This window comes from Mytilus galloprovincialis, chromosome 12 (assembly GCF_965363235.1).
Source record: "Mytilus galloprovincialis chromosome 12, xbMytGall1.hap1.1, whole genome shotgun sequence".
Lineage (NCBI taxonomy): Eukaryota > Metazoa > Mollusca > Bivalvia > Mytilida > Mytilidae > Mytilus > Mytilus galloprovincialis.
Window position 1 is genome coordinate 20179792 of NC_134849.1, and position 25261 is coordinate 20205052.

Genomic DNA, 25261 nt, shown 5'->3' on the forward strand with positions numbered 1-25261 from the left:
CCTAATCAAAAGATATAAGAAGATGTGATATGAGTGCCAATAGACAACTCTCTTATCCAATTCACAATTCGTAAGGGTCAACCATTCTGAGTCAAAGTGCATTCTACAAACAACACCAACTTGGAATTACAACTCTCCACCTATAAGATGTTTTTTCCATGCTCAGAAAAAGTAATACAAGATGTTTTTTCCATGCTCAGAAAAAGTAATACAAAGTATCATACCAGCAGCACATAACAGTAACTCACACAGATCTCAATGTCTACACACGTTCTATCATAAAAAACGGATCTTTTTCAATAAACTCTATCATACTATGGTAATCTTACCTTGTGTTTTGTTTCTTCCCACTGTGTATCATGGCCTTAACGGCTGTCCAGTCATTCAGAATTCTTTCTAATGCTCTACGACTAAACTTTGGGGGTTCAAGGTCATGTTCTGGCATCTCCATATCTGTAAATAGAATAATGGGAAACAATTATTTTGTCATCAAAATACAACGTTAATACTATGTGTGAGGAATTTTCAAATTTCATAACATGATTGATTCTTGGTTGCTTAATTTCCAGTTGCAAATATTTCATTCATGTTCAGGATGAGTCAAAAACAGCAGCTAATATAGGTTTATGCCTGAGTAATGGAAACCTTATTTTAATCATAAATGTGAACATCAGAGGTTACATCCTGATGTTTCATTTTACTATACTTAAAAGTTGTTGGGTTGTTGTCTCACAAAATAATTACCCACATTTCATTTCATTCTCCTCACAATGAACAACATAATTTCTTTTCTATCAGTGATAATCATATAATCATAATGATCCTCTGATTGTGGAAACAAGTTTATCTTAGATTCAGTGGATAAAAATTAACCAAAAACTTAAGTGTTCAACAAATATAACATTGCTATAGATATTTATTCAAATTCTGTTAAAACCACAAATTCAAATTTCACCAAACAAAGAATAATAGACTATGTACACAATCCCAACTTACCTAATTCTTGGGCTAATGTTTTATTTCTGGTCCCTGGAGCTCTAGTTCTTGCAGGTCTATACTGTCTCTGTTCTACTAGTTGTCGACCAACAGTCTGTACAAGGAACAGTAAAATATTCTCCCCCCTGAAAAGAATCATAATGATCATAACTATATTTCTCCAAAACTCTGAAAGTTGATGCAATTTGTATTTTTCGAGTGATGCATTAATATCACTGTTATAATTTTAATGTTATTTAAAACTTCAAACAATTTATTTCAACACCAACAGCTTTTTATGGGAAAGGAAGTCCATGAGTTGTAGATTCTATGTAAAATGTGACAAAAGTTTCATTGTAAAAATATACAAGTATAATGATTATGTGTAAATTCTGTAAATGTCTTACATGGTACTACATGATCACATGAAGCTTGATACAAAATTTCAGTAAAATATGATTTATAGTTCTTAAGAAAACTGTGACAAAAACTTATGTCAACAGGCAGATTATGAATGACTGAAAGAAACCTGGACAGTCATAAAAGAGCCTCTTTTTTTCTTTTTTCTAGCAGGGGTATATAAGGGTAAATACATTGAAAGTGTTCATGAATTTTACAAATATATCAATTTTCTGTGCATATCTGTTTAACAAACCTGCTATTAGGGAGAGTAACCAGATCTGTGTCTGTTAGTATTTTGCTCAACAAGTCAAACCTGGGTCCCTGTTGTCCAGCAACCAGACTTTTACATTTACATTTTTCCCAGCAGTCACAGTAAGCAGTTGGTGAGGTCCTCTTCATTCTAAAATAAAATATGTTAATTTTTGTTTAGCTAGAATTTAAATAAATATTCTGGTTCTGATAATGTATAGCGGCGAGTTGTAGAATGGTTCAATATCAGAGCTCTTCCTGAAAAATAAAGGTGTAGGTATGGGAGATGATAAAAATTCAAGTACTAATGGTAATAAGAATAATAGTCATATTCTCCTGGTAGACTTTCTCTTCTTAATACTAGGTAGGTGAAGTTTCAGTTTCAATTTCCTAAATATTCCAATATTATTCATATAAACAATTAAATTTATAGAAAAACATTTTTTCCTGTCATTTTCATTTCTACATATTTTTCTGTCAGATGGTGTAGAAAATGTTTATTCATCCCCTTTTGTAGAGATCGTGACTTTCCGTCCCTGGTTCCTATACATATGTTTTTGATGTAACATCAGCCCTTTTCTTATGTCAGTAGATATTTAAGAACTTACTTGCAATCATGTCCTTTATGACACACCCTTGCACACTCTGTACAGCAACATAGGGAACCAGTCAACCCACATGTCTTACACTCGAATATATCCTGTTTTATATGTTCTCTCCCCGTCCACGTAAAACTACACGTGTCATTACAACATAACATCTGTAGCGGAGAACTGTCGAGGGTGGAGCCAGGAGGGTAAATCATCTTCATGAATGTTGTTTTGTCTGTGTCGTCCTTACTGGTCAACTTTCTACATGTGTCAAGGATAACAAGTGCCCCCTGGTAGGCACAGCCTCGAACTGACTGCATAAAGGGAGTTAATCCCTCTGCATTTCTGAAATAGAAATTTTGTATATGGTCAATAATCATGTCATTTGATGTTCAGTGGTTGTCGTCTGTTTATGCGGTTCATAAGTGTTTCTAGTTTTACGTTTTTATATAGATTAGACCGTTGGTTTTCCTGTTTGAATGGTTTTACACTAGTAATTTTTTGGGCCCTTTATTGCTTGCTGTTCGGTGTGAGCCAAAGCTCTGTGTTGAAGGCCGTTCCTTGATCTATAATGGTTTATTTTTATAAATTTTTATTGGATGGAGAGTTGTTTCATTTGCACTCATACCACATCTTCCTAGCTTCCAAACAATTTGTATGAACATGCTGAAAGGATCTTCTATGATTTCATTATTATTTGTTGGATGATCAGTTTTTGTGGATTTTGTGGGTACAAGTGAACCTTGAAATCAACTGTTTACCGTAGAATATATTTTATTATACACTTTTGTAAGACTAACTGTTGTCCATAATAGTAGGTAGAATAGAAAGATGCAAACACCATGTAGTACCTTGTTACTTGTGTAAATTTTAATAATGGTTAGACACATTGTTTTGTAACTTGAATAGCTGTGTATATATCATAAATAAACTGCACCACATTAGATATAAAGGTAGAAATAATAAATTAAAGCAGCTAAAACATAGCTGTCAGTAATAACAGGGTTTCTTTTGCTTTTCACACAATATTTACATAATCATAAAATCATCCCTTTTAAGGGTTTTTAAAGAAACAAGATAAAACAAATAAAAAACATCTATATAGCATAAAGTAATGTATATCAATACAGATCCACCCTACCAATTATGTGTCTTGTGTTATAAATCGAGTATATAATATATATGCCCAAATACAGTAGTCTTACTTTGCAGACAAAAGACCTGGTAAATGCTGCTGTAATACTGGAGAATCGCACAGTATTTTAAGAATTTGATTGGCTTTGTTCCTGCGTTCTTTCTCATCCATTTTCACTGGAGGAACACACACAGTGCTGAACTCTGGAGGACCCAATGGACCCATGTTACCAACAGGGTGGGGTAATCCTGTATCTACAAATATAAATGCATATGTTTTAAAATTAGTCTGCAGCTTAGTCTGCAGCTAATGAATAACATATTTTAAGAGGTCATTATTTTACCCTACAAACATTTGAAAACCTTTTTTTATTGTAGTTTTGGCTTTTCAATTGTATTGACTTTTGAAATGCCTCGTGAGTCCACTTCCTATATACAAGGTGATAGGATGTGCAACTGGAGTAGGTCACCTTTTCCAGCTTGAAAATATGCGAATAGGTCTGTAAAACTATCAGAAATATATGATAAGGTCAATAAAGTTCCCATAACTTCGTCTGTCATCTTTCTTGGTGTTCATGGCTGTGTTTTATCAACCAATTTTCTCTCTTTTGGCACTTTGGTATTCCACTGTTACATTACACACAAAAAGAAACCCAAATGATGCAGAAACCCAGCAGCACCCCTATCAATAAAGTATTGAAGCCCCCCCCCCCCCAAATAAGAATCTAAATGCACTACATGCACATTTTGACAATCAATGTCTCTTCAGTTATTTTACTTTAAACATTTTTTATTGTAAAAAACAAATGGATTAGACATAAGTTTTTCAACTTAGTTCCGTCTTCTCCAGTGATGCTCAAGGTAAAAATATTTGAAAATCAAAAACCTAATAGGAACATTGAAAAGCTGATTAAATCAAAAAGGACCTACAGTATAGCTAAATACAGAAAAGAAATAATATCTCTATTTATTGTAGTCCTCAAGTTATATGATTAATGTTTGAATATTTACCCATATACAATGACTCAGCATAAGTTGGTGGGTCTGGCGGCCATGACAATGTAGGAACACATATCCCTGGATCACTCTCTCGGTCTGAATCACTGATGTCCAATCCTGCTCTGGACCCTGTACTACTCCGAGGTCTGGCCACTGTAGTTATCCTCATCATATCTCTTATCATCTCATTTCTATTAGCAACACTGCAAATTTAATTCCATTTATTTTTTATAATCATGGTATTATTCTTATTTTCTATTTTACTCCAATAGATTTGCATTTTCAAACACAAAAAAATCTTTCCTATAATTTTCTATCAATCTTTAAAAAAAAAATCAAATAATTTTTTTACTTATTTTATTGTGTATCCAATTACTCAATGTATTTTAAATAAAGACATTATTGCAAGTTTTTTTTTATGGAAATAATGCGACTTGGTTATTATTGAAATAATATAGAGTCACATTCTAGTATCTGATATATATCTGAATGCAGATTTCACTAAAACCACAATTTCTCACACTTTTTTCAATTTTTGACAAATCTCATATAGCATTAAATTTCAAGACAAAAAGACAACTTCTGACACTTTTAGAATCTTACCTGCGAGGCTCAGAATGAGAACTTCTAGACTGAATGGCAGCTAAAGCATCCACTGCACTACTGACAGCATTAATAGCCTCTAGAGCTGATGTGAAAGGACTACTAGACGATGTTGTTGTAGGCAGACTGGGTGGATCTGAAATTAAGCAGACGACAGTAATAATACATGTAAGTGTTATTTTGCTATCCTATTCTCTAATTTTCAGACTTGGGATTGAATTCTTCTTTATTTGATCCAAGCGACAATTTTTACAAAAATCTCTACATCAGGATTCACTTGATATTTTTATTTATGAACCATTGATATTAACCTATGGTAAATTGTGGTTATTTCTTTCTTTGAAAGTAGTCCATCAGCAGTTTTTATCAATTTTCTAAGCCCAAGTTTAGTTTAATGCTAATGCTATCAAAAAGTATACCTTCATTGGACAGTAAACCAACTTATTTAGCTTTTTAACCTTACAGGCTTTTATAACTTGTGGGCATTAAAATTTTAACTTTTCTTTAAACCTTCTTGATTAACCTATATATTTGAAGACCCAATTTTTAAAACATATTTGCAACATTTGATTATTAGGAATATTCCAAAACATTTCATAAACATTCGTGTATTTTCTGTTTTTTATATCTAAAATTTTCATTCACTATCAGAATAGTACTAGTGTATAGTTATATTTACCTGCGTCGTAATCTTTATTTGACGTTGGTACACACATAGCTACACATGTATGTATAATATTTCTGTTGCCATCACAGTGCTCATGTAATATATCTTTCAATTGATTCTGACCGCCAGGAGTACCTGTACACAAAAAATGTAAATGTAAATATTGGTACTTCTTATAAATATACTAATGGGTAATTCAGTGAGTGCCGTTTGTTGCTGTGTTACATATTTGTTTTTCATTCATTTTTTTTGTACACTAATTAGGCTGTTAGTTTTCTCGTTTGAATTGTTTGAATTGTTTTACATTTGTGATTTCAGGGCAATTCATAGCGGACTATGCAGTATGGGCTTTGAGCATTGTCGAAGGTCTTATGGTGACCTATAGCTGTTAATTACTGTGTTATTTGGTCTCTGGTGGATAGTGTCTCATTGGCAATCATACCACATCTTCTTTTTATATCTTTTGTAAGTTATTTTTTTCAAATTACAAAAATCAATAAATCACATAGCAATATAATTTAAAAGAAGAAATTCTGTTGAAAAGGGGGAGGGGATGAAAATAATCTAACTGAGTTAAAATTTCATAAGTGGACAAAGAAACATTCTGATAATGAAAATAAATTTATTAAGTATAATTACTCTGTTCTTGTTCTAATGTTGACAGGATTGATTTGACTTTCTCCAAATCACAGCGTAAAACGTGTTGTATCAATGTTTGATGCTGAAATAAAAACAGTAGTTGTGTCATAATGTTCCTATTTAAAATTACTAACAAAATCAGTATAAAAATTACCAGATGTTTTAAGGTGGTACCCAACACTTTCACTAAAATTTATTTGTCTCGTTTAATTTTCATAAAATTTTGACAAAGTATATACTTTGACCCTTTAACCAAACTATAAAAATTTCAAAAATTTTGAACCAACCGTTTTGTCAGAAAAATTACACTGGTTATATAGCAGTTTGACAAACACCAGATTTGATCATTGAGAAGTTTAATATTCCCTTTACAACACAACGTAATTAAAACGTTTAGCTGACTTTACAGAGTTATCTCCCTGTAGTGTTAGGTACCACCTTAAGTCAATTATTTTCTATTGTAAGTTATTAAGAACCTTAAGTTAAATGCAATTCTTAAATATTAAATATTGATAAAGACGTAATTTTGTACAATGGTAAGGTCCGAAACATAGCTTTCTTTAATTCTACATAAATAAGAATAAGATTCTGAGCCTATGATTTAAAAGAGAATTATGGATATGATAGAACCCTTTTGTGAAAAAAGTGAAACATTTTCGCTTTCTATTGGATTATTGCCATTTGAAAAAATAAACAAGACATAATTTTTTCTTCATTTTTTTCTTAACTATGCAAGGAAATGGTTTTAAATCTGATTTTCAATTAAGCATAAAATGTTTTTAGATGAGATTTATGAAAGAAAAAAAAAGAAATTTCTTTTCTATAAACACTTTACAACTGTACAAGATAAATATACTCAAAATTGACAACACTTCAAATGGTCTGCATTGTACAAGATAAAGTTCCATCTTTTCCCACAATTCACTTTTCAAAATGGCTACCTACCTCAACAGCCAGTACAATGACAGCTGCTTTGTTTTTCTGATTAAGTATAGTATTGGTAAGTCCCTGGACCCTCATTCCAAGACATCTGATTGGTGGAAGGTTTAACCACATGGGATCACGTATCCCATCATTACTATCCTTGGCAAGAGGATATATAGCACCGTTACCATCTCTCAGCTGGACTAGAAGTTCCTAAAAACATAAAAAATTAAAATTACAAAATAAACGAGTGAAACTGCGAGCAGCTCATTACTGATGATCAAGGCTTCCAAAACAGTCATATATTCCGGTCATTTGTATAATGTCCGGTAAAAGACCGGCTAAGCAAAGCATGAAACGGTCATATACTTTTTAGTTTTCTAGGCTTTTTCGGTCATTTTATACACGATCTTTTGACCCAACCTTTTGCCATTAACATCAACACATTTCCGGTCATAAATGTGACATGATGATTAATTACTATCAAAACAACACCTAATCCAATACTTTCTAATTTCAATCAAGGCTAATTAGTAGTTGGGCAGCTGAAATCTACCTGTTCAGGTGACAGGTGAACTATGTTCAGTACCGGACATCGTATAAATTGATCGGTCTATTCACATTTTTTTTCTTACTTTTCAGCGGTTTGTTTCTTATTGATTCAGTCCAAAAGATTAAAATTATTAGAAATTAGTTTATCTACATGATTTGATGAAAAATTTAAAAAGGTTTTAAATGAAAAATCGTCAGAACTACGTCGTATGAACTAGAACACGTGTGCGCATGTGCACAGGTGGGAAATTTAATTATGCATCCTACATTTCTTCAAAAATGCTAAAATTATCATTGATACCTGTATCTAACGTTCATTTCAAGTATTTTGTTGAAGAAATGACGTGGAAAGAGCTTCTTCACTCAGTCGTGCTTTGTAAACATTCACGGATTTTACGTATCCGTTTATGGTCCATGTTTTACCATTGTCAAGTCAACATCCGGTTAGAACAATGTGAAAACGAAACTAAAGATTTGATAATGTCATTTTGCACAAATAAAAAGTCTAAGGCAGATATGAACACGCTGATGTGCACACTTAGAATGATGCACTGCCAATTTAACAGTTACATCCGAACATCAAATTCATATCATATCAAAGTAAAGTTTAAAATCGGTTTTTTTATGCAATGTCAATCATTCTGATTACCATAATTGCCTTTTGTGACTAAGTCTTAAGGAACTAAAATCGGAATCAGATATGAAATGTCCGGCTGGCTCAAATATTTTTTGGAAGCCCTGCTGATGATACCCCTGCCCAAGTATTGAAGTTGTTGAGTGATGAATCTGAAAACGCATTACACGGTATGACTGACTTATATAAACCATGAAAACAAATTTCAGAAATGCTTATGATGAATTGAAGTTCATGAGAAAGATGTGACAAAAAATATTCATGAGACTGATGGACAGACAGACAGACAGATGTTAAACAGTATGCCCTACTTTTTTAAAGCAGGGGTATAATCATGCTAGGTTGATAGAGAAGGAATGCCGCTTTTCAGAGTGAATTTAATTTCTTTTTCTTTGTTGAAAATGCATCTTTTTTTTTGCAATAACTCTTACTTTAATAAGGGAGATGTGCAATTAATGCTAAAAAGTTCAATATAACCAAAACTACAAAAGCTATAGTCCACTTACATCTCCAGTGTTGTGAAGTGTGATGTCACTACGGAGACTTCCCATGAATGCTTGTGTATCTGTTGGGAATGGTGCATCTTGGTCTACCTTTCCAGACGTTAGATTGTAGACCATGTAACTAAGTTTTGATCCTGACCGAGCTATTACATGTATTCCTGAAAATAAAACAAGTTAACAAGTTACATGTGAGTGAAGTCCTAACTAGCCCAAAACAGATGGTACAGCTCCTTTCTGCAATTTTTGGGCAACCCTAGATTTATTTAGGATTTGGAGTTAATTCAAGAAGTCACGTTATTGATTCAAATTTCAATATTGAACAATTTTAACAAAAGCTACTGATTAAATTCAAAGCAAACTGATCTCATGTATAATAAATTGATTAGATCTCATGTATAATAAATTGATGAGAGACTTCTAAAGACTTTTTTGATGCGCATCACGATTTGTGAACACATAAAAAGGTTTAAGCTGTAACAAACCTTCAGAATCTACAGCTACAGCCAATATCTGACCATTCTCTGATAATGTCACTTTCTTTGGGGTTTTCTGGAAGCAATCTGGCAAGCGTGGGGCATTTACACTTTTTACTACCTGAAAAATATCAAATATTTGTCTATCAATAATATTGTTTATTTAATTTCATGTGATCAAGCATAAATATTACAATTGAAAAAAGTTTGAAGTTGTAGTTAAAGAAAAGCGAGTTGTTTTTCCAAATTTTACGGTATATTTATTGTTATATCTCATTTTAGATGGTAAAATCCATTTTGATTGGTTATAACTCACCTGTAAGTCATCTTTCCTGAGTAATCTGCAGTCTTGGAGCAGGGTAGTTAGATCATCTTTGCTTGGTGGTTCATCTTTTGTCTGAAATTTGACAGCTGCGTAATCTCCATCAACCTAAATAACACAGCATTTGAAAAAATTAAAATACACATGTATTAACAAATAAGATGCTTTCAACAGTCATGTTTATGGTTCCATATACTGTAAATTCAAATATTATTGCAAAGTTTTAATCAATGCGAATAATGCAAATAGTTTTGCTATTATTAGATTCTGATATCAAATACATATAAACTGTATGTAGCATTTCCTAAAATCATAAAATTTTAAAAACTCCCATTCTAATAAAATAGTTATAATAAATGCAGTGATTTTGATAGCGCTCGTCACTTTTGTAAAGGGTTTTCGCATTGATGAAAGTATTTCAAATCTATTTCGTCACTTAAATTTTGAAAGTGTAAAAATATTTTCATATCAAAATACTATAAATCTACCCGTCTTATATGTTTTTGACAAGTTTATGACCCCACATAATTAACATTTTCAACAGGTGTTACAAGTTGTGATTAAAACTAATCCCCTAATCGCCATCCGATGGGTCACTTATCCGTTAGTTATTAATAAACCTCATAATTGACCATCATAATTATTTCCCCAGTCAGTCGACATTTCAACAATCAGGAGTATAGTTTCGTCTTTTGATCAAAATTGTTACCTCCAGACGGTTCGCATTTGAATTTCATAGATTTTATTTACTTTTACTAAAGTTAGAGTGCGAAAACCAAATGTCTTCGGACGACGACAACGCCAACGTGATACCAATATACGACCAAAAAATTTTCCATTTTTGCGGTCGTATAAAAATGATAATTTCATGAATCCAGACTTGTTTTGAATTTATGTGTCACTTCCCATTTTCGTTTCATTTTAAAACCGAAAGTAGTAAACGTGATCTATTCTTGATTTGTTTACAACTTCCTTTCAGTCATTATAATCATTCCTTAAAGGATTTTATACAGTTCCATTAGATTTAGACGTTTAATAAGGATAATGATTATGCAGTGATATAATCGTTGTAAGTTAATTTCTGCTATGATTCCTTGTTAAAAAAAAATGAATCCAACTTTTGTTGATCAGGAATGTCCCCTGGAACAACTGAAAAGAAATTATAAACAAAGTTTCTGGATCCCATGTCAGAATCTTTCATAATAAGGGCCAATAGTCCAATACAGTCAAATCATACAATACTGACTGCCAATCATGCCTAAGTCTTTTAAAATCAGATAAAGTCAAAGATGAAGCTACTAATATACATCCTTTGTCCCTTGCTGTTACACAAAAAAAAGGTTGATTTTTATAGGGCACAAAAGTGACTAAAGCCCTCAAAATCCTAGCTTAAACCCTGAATAAATGCACACAATTATTTCTGAATTTACAGTAATTTTCACTTTTTTGCCTTCAAACCAATGTTGAATCCTTCCTGTGAGTTTAATTTTATATAAGTACCTAACGCTCAATACAAAATCTACGCAAGGTTTATTACCAATGTGTTTTTAACTGATAGGGCCGAGCTTACTTTTTAATTTGAATACGAACAGTCTATTCGCAGATGTGTGTGATAAGGATGATAGCCGTTTTAATCATTACTGATTTTTATTAACCTATCGGTGTCACCAGAACATTATAGAACTATAATTCTAATTTTGCAACTGCTGTCTCTATAGTTTTTCTTTTATATCCACAAATTCCAAAATGTGACAATTTTTTCATGTTTTTAAATTCGCTATACAAGAAAATCAACAGCTGTGTTTCATTATTAGTTTTCAGAATACAGTGTGTTTACATATTTTAACCAGATCAATGACTATATCTGGATTTATTTCATTGATGAGTTTATCACAAAACACATGTCTTTATATGGACTGGTCTATAATGAGTGAACAGATTTAACTCCGCCCAGTCAAGTGAAATAAAGCAAGTGATATTACCTTTACAACTTTGCCAACCGGTACAGTTTTGACATCCTCTACAAAGATGACATTCTTTAGTGGCCATGCTTCTTCATCTTTCTTTTCAAACTCCTTAATAGGTGTTGGTGCTTTCTTTCGTTCTGTAAGTAAAACAAGTTCAACATGTTTAAATGGAAATCTATGATTAAAATTATCTTGTTTTACTTTACAGGAATGCTTGCTTTTTCTATTTTTCTTATAAGTATGTAATTTATAGCATTGTTGTACAATACTCAAATTGTTTCTCTAACCCTGAAATGCTACTTCATTCATGATTATTCCTTAGATTCCAATCTGGTTTTCATGGTTGGAAACTATGAATTTCAATGTCCAACAAATTGCAAATGTTATTTAAGGGCTATTCCAGTAAAATTTACCTAGGAGGGGCGGAACGCCGACGATATTTTTTTCCATAGGTGGGGGGTTATCAACATAATTGTATTCTGGAGGGTGGTGGTCCCGATTTAAATTCATTTCTGTTGGTGGGGGGTTTCTGAATGATAGGTTAAACATATTGTTCCCCCTGTTATGAAGGAAGATTCTCCTGAAAAGGTCATCCAACTGCAAATAAATTTGGCAGACCACTAATTTTAAGCGTCTGTTTGTGTTCTTGTCAAACCAGTGATCGGGAAGGACGTGCCCCCTGCGCCTATAGCGCATATTGACAAGAAATGGCGCATACAGTGACAAATGGCGCATACAGTGACAAATGTAAGCGCCCACGTGGCGCACGATACTTTTCACTTCGTTTCGAAACGTTTAGATATCGTCAAATGAATTTCCGATCGTGTTCCATGCCGCCATGTGTGTGTACACAACTGTGTAATGTTCCTCCAATAATAGGAGCACCTATATATTTTTGGGACGTCTCGGATGTTTACCTATGATAATAGAACCATGCGATTTCACGTCTCGGGTGTTTTCCTATTGTAATAATAAAACCATGCGGTCTAACTGATAACCCGAAAAACGTAATTAACCACCATTCATGATATATATTTTTTTTATAAACAACTTTAAATTTGTTAAATTTGGCTAGTACAGACGAGATTTAGCCCTTATAATAATCTCATTTAGTTTAGCTTGCTATTATTTCGATTGAAGAACCCCAAAGACTTTTTAGGAATATAGTTTTTGTCTCCATAAAAGACGCTTAACTGTCCTTGTCATTTTTTGGTCTTTGGCTCATTTTGACATTTTGTAAACATGACTTCTTTAGCGATTTGTTGTTTTGTTCTATGAATTAATGGTACTCTATACTGTTATTCTTGTCACCGTGATGAAGATATAATGATACAAGAAGTGCAGAGGAATTGCCTGAAATGTCCTCTGATACGGAACGTCTGGAATAAGTATGGTATCGACGAAGACCCAAATTTAATGTAAAACAAGAGTGCACACGCTAAAATGTCTCGCCTTCTATACTTATCATTGATATTATGTAGATAGTCCTAAGTATAAAGCTTTAATACAACTGTCTCATAAACTTAACATTAACCAAGATAACTAAACAAAGACCAATGAACCATGAAAATGAGGTCAAGGTCAGATGAACCATGCCAGGCAGACATGTACAGCTAACAATGATTCTATACAACATATATAGTTGACCTATTACTTATAGTTTAAGAAAAATAGACCAAAACACAAAAACTTAACACTGTGCAATGAACCGTGAAAATGAGGTCAGGGTCAAAAGAAACCTGCGCTACTGACATAAAGATCATAAAATATTTCCATACACCAAATATAGTTGACCTATAGCATATAGTATTAGATAAAAAGACCAAAACTCAAAAACTTAACTTTGACCACTGAACCATGAAAATGAGGTCAAGGTCACATGACATCTGCCCGCTAGACATGTACACCTTACAATCAATCCATACAACAAATATAGTAGACCTATTGCATATAGTATGAAAAAAACAGACCAAAACACAAAAATTTAACTATAACCACTGAACCATGAAAATGAGGTCAAGGTCAGATGACACCTGCCAGTTGGACATGTACACCTTACAGTCCTTCCATACACCGAATATACTAGCCTTATTGCTTATAGTATCTGAGATATGGACTTGACCACCAAAACTTAACCTTGTTCACTGATCCATGAAATGAGGTCGAGGTCAAGTGAAAACTGTCTGACAGACATGAGGACCTTGCAAGGTACGCACATATCAAATATAGTTATCCTATTACTTATAATAAGAGAGAATTCAACATTACAAAAAATTTGAACTTTTTTTTCAAGTGGTCACTGAACCATGAAAATGAGGTCAAGGACATTGGACATGTGACTGACGGAAACTTCGTAACATGAGGCATCTATATACAAAGTATGAAGCATCCAGGTCTTCCACCTTCTAAAATATAAAGCTTTTAAGAAGTTAGCTAACACCGCCGCCGCCGCCGGATCACTATCCCTATGTCGAGCTTTCTGCAACAAAAGTTGCAGGCTCGACAAAAACTTAACACTGTGCAATGAACCGTGCAATTGAGGTCATGGTCAAATAAACCTGCGGGACTGACATATAGATCATAATATATTTCCATACACCAAATATAGTTGACCTTTGGCATATAATATTAGATAAAAACACCAAAACTTAAAAACTTAACTTTGACCACTGAACCATGAAAATGAGGTCAAGTTCAGATGACATCTGCCCGCTAGACATGTACACCTTCCAATCATTCCATACAACAAATATAGTAGACCTATTGCATAAAGTATGAGAAAAACCGACCAAAACACAAAAACTTAACTATAACCACTGAACCATGAAAATGAGGTCAAGGTCAGATGACACCTGCCAGTTGGACATGTACACCTTCCAGTCCTTCCATACACCAAATATACTAGCCTTATTGCTTATAGTATCTGAGATATGGACTTGACCACCAAAACTTAACCTTGTTCACTGATCCATGAAATGAGGTCGAGGTCAAGTGAAAACTGTCTGACGGCCATGAGGACCTTGCAAGGTACGCACATACCAAATATAGTTACCCTATTACTTATAATAAGAGAGAATTCAACATTACAAGAATTCTGAACTTTTTTTACAAGTGGTCACTGAACCATGAAAATGATGTCAAGGACATTGGACATGTGACTGACGGAAACTTCGTAACATGAGGCATCTATATACAAAGTATGAAGCATCCAGGTCTTTCACCTTCTAAAATATAAACCTTTTAAGAAGTAAGCTAACGCCGCCGCCGTAGCCGCCGCCGTTGCCGCCGCTGCCGCCGCCGCCGGATCACTATCCCTATGTCGAGCTTTCTGCAACAAAAGTTGCAGGCTCGACAAAAAACCAACATGAACATGAACAAGGCAACAGTACCAGTTTAAATATTGTAAATAAAGGTTAACTTAAATATTGTTGCGGTTGGAAGAAGTTATTGTATATTCATTGAAATTGAAATGGCAGAATTTGCTGTACTTAAATCTCTTTCCTTGCAAAGAATATGTCCTTAATAAGGTGGACTGGCCAATTCTTTGCAATTTTTGTCCCAAATAATATTTTATTGCATACAGTTTATAACAACTTCAAGTACCCTCTCCCTTGTATACTGTCTCCCCACAAAAAAATATGTGTGGGTGACATCCAAACTATGCGGTCCATAAAAAAATATTTATATTTGGCACAGACAATTAGATTTTTATTGCGCATGTTGCGTGGGTGGTATTGAAGGAAAAAAATGGCCTAATTTTTGCGGAAAAATATGGCCTTGTTACACAGGAGAGTATATCATCTTCCTCAACATTTGCCTATTGAAAACTCTGAAACATCAAATGGTTGGTGCCAACCAGTTTCCCCACCTGAAGAATATGTCGTACGGTACCTGAAAATGTTATTGACAGTTTTAAAAATAAAATGGGCCATAATTAAAATCGCACCCCCCTTTTTCGGTCACTGTGAGCTATTGCCGTCATGTTGCATCTGTGGTCTGCTGCTCCATAACATTGTTACATGTTTCATTTTATATTTTAATAGCAACATAGCTAGTATAAAAAAGAAGATGTGGTATGATTGCCATTGAGACCAGAGGCGGATTTAGGGGGGCTAGGGGGCCCCCCCTTTTTGGATGCACTGAAATAGATAAACCAACAAATTTTACATTTATTTGACAGGATGCAACATTTTTGTATACTTTAAAAAACTAGCTAACTTTTAATTTTTTTCTCTAGGTAGGGGGTCTTGGAAGAAAATACATGTTCTAGGTGGGGGTGTATTTTTTTAATCTTTTCCATAGGTGGGGGGTCAAAAAATAAGTGGCGTTCCACCCCCCCTGGATAATTTTTACTGGAATAGCCCTAACATGTTTAAGGAATGATTGTAATATTTTTTCTGTCTATGAAGAAATAACATAAAAAATTTATGTTATTTCGAATAGACAGACAAAATATTAGTCATTTCTTATAATTTAATTCTAAATTCCATTTCAAACCGTAGAAAATCATGAAAAAACGTTGATGACGTCACAGTCACATGACTAAATTAACGTCAGCCAATCAGAAGACGCGTTACATTCAAAATTAAATTATATATAAATGTATGCAGACTTTGGCAAAACCAGGTAATCAAATATCCACGAAAAATGAAAATTTTCCTCATTTCAAGAAAATTGGGAGGGGAAGCACCTTTTCAGACCTCAACTGACCATATATAAAGTTTTCATTTAACTTATAATTTTTTAAATATTCTTAAGAACATGCAACCACCCAAAATTTATTAGTTTAAGTGACTCTCATCCCCCTCCCCCCTTTTGCATTTAAATCTGTAACAAAAGGTGGTGAATTTAAGCATGTAAAATGATGCCAGAAAAAGGCACTTTATCACATAACTGATTTGACAATAGGCACTTGGGCGTGTGAACTGAATGTAAAGAGGAAAAACAAATTTATTGTTGAAGAAAGAGTCTGATGAAGGATGAAAAAGAAAAGTGATATGATACCCCAGCCCAAATACTTGACGGTAAACAAAAAGTTGTTGAGTGATGAATCTGAAAACGCATCACACAATATAGCTGGCTTCTATAAACCATGAAACCAATCATCAGAAATCCTTGTAACGTAGTTTCTGAGAAAATTGCAACGAAAAATATGCATGGGACAGAAGGACGGATGAATGGAAAGTAGGAGGTAAAACAATATACCACCACTTTATTTTTTATACCCAAAGATGGGGTATAAAAAGGTGGGCTTAGTGGGAGGTGTGGAAGTACTTTTCTTCAGATGTCCAGTTTGGGCATTTTAATATTTTTGTAGAACTCAACTGTGAGCACAAATGAATAAATTAAAATGACAATTTTTTTCGGGATCTGGGAAAAAATGCTTTGTTTTTTGAGGGGGAATTCGTGATTCATTGATTATTTTCTGGGAATTTGGGATGCTCCCCTACCCTATCCATTTTTGTTATACTTACTAAGAGATGCTGGACTGACTAGAGATGTTCCACTGTGATCACTACATGTAGAGGAATCTGGTGAAGGTGGAGGAGGCATGTCTGGTTTACTTTCAGGAGGTCGGACCTCAAATTTCGGCTCAGGTTTTAATTCACTGAAATATCAATCAAACAAGTGAAACTGCGAGCTACTGCTCACTGATAGTACCCCCGCCGCAAGTGGATAATTTTAATAGTGTAAAAATATGCAAGTGTACGGTAAACAGGAAGTTGTTGAGTGATGAATCTGAAAACGCATTACATGGTAAAGCTGACTTGTATAAATCCTGAAACCAAATTTCAGAAATACTTGTATAGTAATTCCTGAGAAAAATGTGACGAAAATTTTCAACTTGGCTATCATACATGTATGTAAAATCATACAAGTGTTCGGTAAACAGGAAGTTGTTGAGTGATGAATCTGAAAACGCATCACACGGTATAGCTGACTTATATCAAGTCTGAAACCAAATATCAGAAATCCTTGTAGTGCAGTTCCTGAGAAAAATGTGACGAAAAATTTTCAACTTGGCTATCAGGTGTAAAAATGATACAAGTGTTAGGATAACAGGAAGTTGTTGAGTGATGAATCTGAAAACGCATCACACATTATAGCTGACATATATCAAGCCTGAAATCAAATTTCAGAAATCCTGGTAGTGTAGTTCCAGAGAAAAATGTGACGAAAAATATTCATGGGACGGACGGACTGAATGACAGACTGATGGACTGACGGAAGGACAGACAGAGGTAAAACAGTATACCCGCCTTTTTTTCAAAGCGGGGGTATAAATATAGATTCCCTTTACAAAAAATGCATTAAAGGTAATTTAAGCTTTAATGTTTTGAATACTGTTTTCATGCAATTTAATCTTTTCATTTACTGTAAATATTAATGCATTTATAATTCACCTTATCGCTAATCCCAACTGACCTGGCCGCTTGAACTTTTAACGCATACAACAATCACTTTTTCATTGTTGCGTCATACATTTTGTTTTATGACGTCAAAATTTTACGGGAACCTGTGTGATATCCAGTAATGGCAGATAAATAGCGATATAGGTGTATTATGACTGGTGATTTGTTATTTCAGGAAAACGTGGAAACAATTTGTAAAACAAACAAATTTAATAAATTCTATTTTGCTTTATATCTGAAAACATGATAAAGGATAAACAGTCCATTGAATAAGACAAAATTGTTGAAAGCTGTGAAATCTATCTTTATATATTTGAACTGAGGTACAATAAAATCAAAATCTTTTTTTTTATTTATTTCTCTTACTTATTGTACTTATGAAACATGTTAAAACTTATAATAAAAAGATAATTTTAAATTACTCACCTAACAATGTTTTTAAGAATTTTAAATCGACATGAATCATTGAGTGACCAAGCTGATTCCAGAAGCTGACCAACTTTAGGTACTCCATCTACCGAGGTAAAAGCTAGAGCACCGATATGGTACATTGGAGAACTGCGCAGACAAACTAATGATCCAGTTATTACATCACTAGAGCTAAACGTTGAGAAGGAAGATGTATCCTTGCTCTTTTTCTTCTTTGTTCTTGTTCTTTCTACCATTTTCTTTCTCTGACCAAATGGCATCACACCCCTAAAATTTAATATTTTAACTTTATCTTATAAATGTTTAGAGACAATTACTGTATAAAAAATTCCTATGCTACATTTCTAAGTACCAGTTGTTAAGTTGATGTGACCACAAACTACTGAAACCAATACAACATCTTTTGTTTTTTGTTTTACAGTATTTGTAAATGTAAACATGCTCTGGAATACAAAATTATAAGCCTGGTATCTAAATCTCAGTGTTTTTTTTTAAAGAAGTTGGCAAGTTGTCCTTTTATAAGAAGTCCTTGTAAAGCTTAGGTTCAAGCAGGTTGTTGATTTTTAGACCTCCATCTTATTCCAATATCATGAATATATAAGTAATTCTGAAAAAAGTCCTTTTTATATAATTTTAAAGAATTATTAATAGACAGAGATCCTGATATGTAATAAAATTGAGAATGGAAATGGGGAATGTGTCAAAGAGACAACAACCCGACCAAATAAAAAACAACAGCAGAGGGTCACCAACAGGTCTTCAATGTAGCGAGAGATTCCCGCACCCGGAGGCGTCCTTCAGCTGGCCCCTAAACAAATATATACTAGTCCAGTGATAATGAACGCCATACTAATTTCCAAATAGTACACAAGAAACTAAAAATTAAAATAATACAAGACTAACAAAGGCCAGAGGCTCCTGACTTGGGACAGGCGCAAAAATGTGGCGGGGTTAAACATGTTTGTGAGATGTAAGCATGTTTTTAACCTTAACAAGGCAATCATATAATGACTAATTGATTGTTGGTCTTAAAATAACTTTAATACTAACTATTTCATTGAAGACAATTGTTTAATAATTGTAGAAGCAGGAGTACCCAGAGAGAACCAATTAAACTGGCAATACTAGTAAATTAAGATAGAATTTGAATGCAAATGTCATGAAGGGTTCATACTCACAACCCCAGTGTTGAAATGCTAGTAATTACAATAGATGAATTACCATGATTACTGTAAATTCAGAAATTATTGTGTGCATTTATTATTGCGGTTTTGTCATTTTAAAATTAAAATGCAATTAAATTTTTGCAAAATTGAAAAAAATCCTGTTTAGTTCATATAAAAATTTTCAAAATAGAAATAGAAATTATGACTATTATGACTTGTATGACCCTGTTGCATTTTTTGCAATAATAAAAACATCACAAGTATTTCTGAATTTACAGTATTTAGACCACTCAATAATATAGTGAATATATTTTACATAACACTTACCACCAATACAAACCACCACTTTCCAACCTGGCACATGTATACAGGGAACATGTATGAAGAGAGACAATTTTGTCTGTAAGGAATTCTGGGAAGGTCTGTACTGCATGTTCTAGCTTGGATGCTACTTTGTTGAGAGTTTCATCGACCCATGTTGCCACACGGTGGGTCTCGGTGAACACTGATGCCCGTACATTGCAGGCTGACATGCCAATAATTTTCTCATGCTGCAAACCGAGTGGAACTACTTTTGGGTGGCGTATATTTGGATTCTGAAAAATAAGTATATAAATTTTAATGAGCCTAGTTTATGTAGCTTTACAAAGTTTTAAAAACAGCTTCACATTGTGTTGATATTTTAGGATATATCTTTTATGTAGAAAATTGGTTTTATTACTGGTTTTTTGGCCCTCCCGAAGACAGTTGTACCCATGACCAAAAGAATTTGCAATATTTGAATGCCAACGGCGAAACCATTGACATCTTTGCTTTTCAAATATTCTGGATTCATAACTTGTCATGGATTACTATATTTGGTAGAGTTATGTCAAGGTCAAACTTACCTCCGGATGTCTATATGGTTCTGGTTCATTCCATTTCCAGCTGTATAGGTTACCATTAGTTCCTACACACACCAGTTCTGAGTGCATGGCAGCAATGTGAGAAAATCTACCAGAACTTCCATCCTACAATTATACAACCAATATCGATAAAGGGCTATTCTATAATTCATATATTGGACTAAGAGAAGGCATTTCAAAACCTTTATCTCTCTGTGTCAATTTTTTTTGTTCAGGAGAAATGTAAATGGACAAAGATGAACAGTCTTCTTATATTTTTTTTTTTTGAAATTGGATGGATTTCATGAAATATCTAAAACAGTCATTTCATGAATTAAAAGTTTCTTTGGACAGTTCAGTCAATCTCAAAAGTACATGAAATGGTCTGAAAAGTGACCAATTACATTTTTTTTTCAAAATCATTAAGCCACTTTATTTACAGATCAGATGAGGACTAAATTCAATAACAGAGTTTAACTGAAAATTAACTCTTAATCCTATTTCTGTGTATTACCCTTTCAGTAAAGAACTGTAGATCTTCACCAAAGTTCAGCGGACTATCTGTTGGTGGTCTTTGTTTCTTCAAACCATCGGCGTCTAAACTGTCAGTCTTCCCACGATCCAATGCTTTCATGGCTTCCTCTCTCAAGGTGGTATCTAGTCTACGTCGTTCTCGGATTCTAAAAATGGATTCTCTTTCTCTAGATCTATCTAAATCCACATCTCTATCACCTGAAAAAGGAATAATCAGACTTTAGTATTTTAGATAACAACTGTGCAAGACCCTAATTAGGAAGTCAAGGTCCTTAATCAGTGCACTAGATTAAATACCAACTTTGCAAGATCCTCATGAGTAACTGAAAGTTGTTAAACCTCCCTGAAATAAATTAGATACAAACTGTGCATGAACCTCGAAAGAAGCTGAAAGGTTGTTAAACACCTCATACTAGATTAGATACAAGCTGTGTATGGTTAGTAAGATATCCTACCTAATCTAGACCGTGTTCCAGACCCACGGCTCCTTAGAGTAGAATAATAACCGAACACATCTTCATTATACATGGCATCTGCATCAATGATAACACCAGGGTGGTCAGAGTGCATACCACTATCCAATAAAGACATGAGATCATCAGGCATGTATGACTCCTGGCTGTCGTCATCGTTATCCTCACCCTCGTCGTCACGGCTCAGTAAGTTGTTTACAGCAAGATTTACATCCAGATTCTGAAAGCAGATAATTAATGTGTCATATGTATTGTGTGATTAGAAGTTCAGGGTTGTACCATAAAAACATACATGGGATCAAGGGAAAAGTTAACCTCAAATTCAAACATCCGAAGTACAAATTTTCTACAGGCTTGTGAATATGCAGACATTGATAAAATCATGAATATTCATAAAAACATATTTTTCCTCAATCCATTTTAGTATCCAAGAAAATAAATAAAGTCTCAGATTTTAATTCAGACATTCAGCCAAGGCTCTGTGTTGAAGGCCGTACTTTGACCTATAATGGTTTACTTTTACAATTTATGACTTGGATGGAGAGTTGTCTCATTGACATTCATACCATATCTTCTTATATCTATTCATTTTGTTTTGTATATGCCATCTACCAACTCCAGAAAGTTGGAACATAGAACTGGAACACATAGGTTTTAATTTGATGTCCATTGTCCAGAAAGTCTGACCATAGAATTGGAACACATAGGTTTTAATTCAATGTCCATCCAGATGAAGTTGAGAGTTTGATTGAACTTACTGTCCTCTGTAATTCCCTGATGATTAAGTTCCTTGACTTCCCTTGTAACACAACTTGACACTGAAAATACAAAACATACCACACATTTTTCACGTTTATAATTGATTTTAATAGAAGCTTTATCAAATGGGAAATTCTCCTGATTGATACACTACAGCTAATGTAGAGTTTGCTGTTACCACCTGCCTATTCAAAATACAGTCGACTCTCGTTATCTCGAAGTCAGCCGGACCAGAGAAATATTTCGAGATACATATAGTTCGACTCAAACGAAAACCGGAAGTTTGACAGAACAAGGAACACAACTCTGGCTTAGCTTGGTAAAGCTAAAATAAATCCAGGTGAATATGGGAAGGGGATCGATATTCTGGTACCAGATCGATGTATTTGTATGAATATGTCATGGTCTTTCATTATTATAATAACATTAATTTTACTTATTCAATTGTTTCAGTTACATTTTTTTCCTATGGCTATTATCCGAGAGATTAATTTCCAACCAGTTTCATTATTCAGGTTGTTTGTAGTTGAAAAAATGGTTTATTCTCGGATACAAGAGATTTTAGAAAATTTAGATTTCTCTTCATTTTGTTTTATCTCAATCTTTCTTTTCAAAAGAAAACAACAAGATTAGAGACGCCGATTGAGTAGTTTTTAGATGATCATCAACAGAAGTCATAATCCTTACTTTATACACACCCAAGCTCATTAGTTTAAATCACAATTAATTGTTTTGTAAACATTTTAAATACTTAACAATGTATCACTAATTATTTATAAAAATTCTATAAAAGATAATCTCGGGTAAACACTCATGGAAATAGCATGTCATAAATCAATACAGTGGTCAGTGACTGGAAATTTAATTATTACACGTGTATTGTCAGATTAACTCTTCAATCCATTTAAATGCCGGAGGTCATGTTTTGACATATGTGTATTAGTTCGAGATAAATAATGAATTTTGAATGCTTTTGTTAACCTTTGGATCGTTAATTTAGTTTGACTCAACCAAAATTTATACTCATCCAATTTCGACTCATCAGGAGTCAAATTACATACATTTACATGGAACAAAGTTCGGGACCACATGAAAACTTCGACTCATCCGAAATTTCGAGTCAACCGAGTTCGAGACAAAGAGAGTTAACTGTATCAATTTAAAAATCTTGATTAATATTTCTTTAGTACTGAAAATTCATTTTTTATAATGAAAATTTGCTATATCCACCTGCTCTTTTTTGTCCAAAAAAAATTACAAAATACCTATAGATTTATTTAACAATATTGAAATAAAAATCTTGATTAATATTTCATTTGTACATGTTGTATTTCAATTCTTTTAATGAAAGATACAAATGATATGTAAAATCTAATGGATAGGCAAAGGGGACTGTTGTCCTCTCTTGGCCCATTCCCATCGTGGACAGAAGGGAATAACAAAATCTGCTTGGCTGTTAAGTATGAGTAAATATTGTTAAATATAAAAGTAGTAAAGTAACTGCTACCGAGGACGGTCAACACAATGACAAGGATACTTGGACATTGAATTTTTACCTGACTAATTAACTCTTCTGGAACAACAGAAGCTGGGACCATTGGCCTTGTGCCAACTATAACCCCTGATCTTCGACCCCGTCCAACATGGGCAGATCTCTGCATCTGCCGACTGAATGCTTGTTGAGCTCCTGAACTTCCACTGGTACTCCTGGTTGTAGCAGTAGCTCCAGTCACAGTACTTCCCCATCGCCTGTAAACAAACAACAAATATATATCGACCAAACAAACAACGAAAATTATTTACAATATCAATTCCAGTTAAAACAAGAGGCTCTCAAGAGCCTGAATCACTCACCTGAATTTTTTTGGTTTAATCTCTCATCAATGATTATTTTGGCTTTTCAATTTATTTAAATGTTCTTTGAATCGTCCTATTTTCTTCAAAAGCAAAAAAAAATCATTTTCTCCTATGTTCTATTTTAGCCATAGGAGCTATGTTTCTTGACATACAAGGAAATGAAATATAAAATTTATACTAGATACTCTGAAACTCTGAAACTCATTTAGCCTAAGTTTGGCTGAAATTGATACAGCAGTTTCATAAGAGAAGATCTTTTAAAGTAAGTCAACACGGTGAACAAATTGTGAAAAAAGTCTTTAAAGGGCAATAACTCCTAAAGAGGTCAATTGACAATTTTGGTCAAATTGACTTATTTGTAGATCTTACTTTGCTGATCATATTTGCTGTTTACAGTTTATCTTTATCTATAATAATATTCAAGATAATGACCAAAAACTGCAAAATTTCCTTAAAATTACCAATTAAGTGGCAGCAACCCAACAATTGGATGTTTGATTCATCTGAAAATTTCAGGGCTGATAGATATTGACCTAATGAACATTTTTACTCCATGTCAGATTTGCTCTTTATGCTTTTGTTTTTGAGATATAAGCCAAAAACTGCATTTGACCCCTATGTTCTATTTTAAGTAACGGCGGCCATGTTTTTTGACGGATCAAAAATAAAAGCACACACTTTGTGCAGGATAATCTAAGGAACAACCATGCTAAGTTTTAACCAAATCCATTCAGTAGTTTCAGAGGAGAAGATTTTTTAAAGTTAGCAAATATGATGAACAAATTGTGAAAAATTGTCATTAAAGGACAATAACCCCTTAAGGGGTCAATTGACAATTTTGGTCAAATTAACTTATTTGTAGATCTTACTTTGCTGATCATTTTTGCTGTTTACAGTTTATCTTTATCTATAATAATATTCAAGATAATGACCAAAAACTGCAAAATTTCCTTAAAATTACCAATTAAGTGGCAGCAACCCAACAATGGGTTGTTTGATTCATCTGAAAATTTCAGGGCTGATAGATCTTGACCTAATGAACATTTTTACCCCCATGTCAGATTTGCTCTAAATGCTTTCGTTTGTGAGATATAAGCCAAAAACTGCATTTGA

General features: G+C 33.6%; 1 protein-coding gene across 1 annotated transcript in view; it reads right to left on the minus strand.

Moving 5' to 3' along the window:
• The window catches only part of LOC143053525 (E3 ubiquitin-protein ligase UBR5-like), a 79462-nt gene that overhangs the window by 46368 nt on the left and 7833 nt on the right, over nt 1-25261 (minus strand). Inside the window, exons 5-26 of the mRNA XM_076226317.1 lie at nt 23848-24040; nt 22291-22350; nt 21515-21752; nt 21040-21257; nt 20529-20651; nt 19969-20237; nt 18473-18742; nt 17108-17241; nt 11649-11770; nt 9661-9774; nt 9354-9465; nt 8875-9029; nt 7204-7395; nt 6259-6340; nt 5632-5754; nt 4953-5088; nt 4362-4552; nt 3422-3605; nt 2235-2561; nt 1631-1777; nt 997-1121; nt 330-453 (exon numbers count right to left, since the gene is read on the minus strand). Coding sequence (XP_076082432.1) covers nt 330-453; nt 997-1121; nt 1631-1777; nt 2235-2561; nt 3422-3605; nt 4362-4552; nt 4953-5088; nt 5632-5754; nt 6259-6340; nt 7204-7395; nt 8875-9029; nt 9354-9465; nt 9661-9774; nt 11649-11770; nt 17108-17241; nt 18473-18742; nt 19969-20237; nt 20529-20651; nt 21040-21257; nt 21515-21752; nt 22291-22350; nt 23848-24040 — 3639 coding nt within the window. The remainder of the gene's footprint in view (nt 1-329; nt 454-996; nt 1122-1630; nt 1778-2234; nt 2562-3421; nt 3606-4361; nt 4553-4952; nt 5089-5631; nt 5755-6258; nt 6341-7203; nt 7396-8874; nt 9030-9353; nt 9466-9660; nt 9775-11648; nt 11771-17107; nt 17242-18472; nt 18743-19968; nt 20238-20528; nt 20652-21039; nt 21258-21514; nt 21753-22290; nt 22351-23847; nt 24041-25261) is intronic.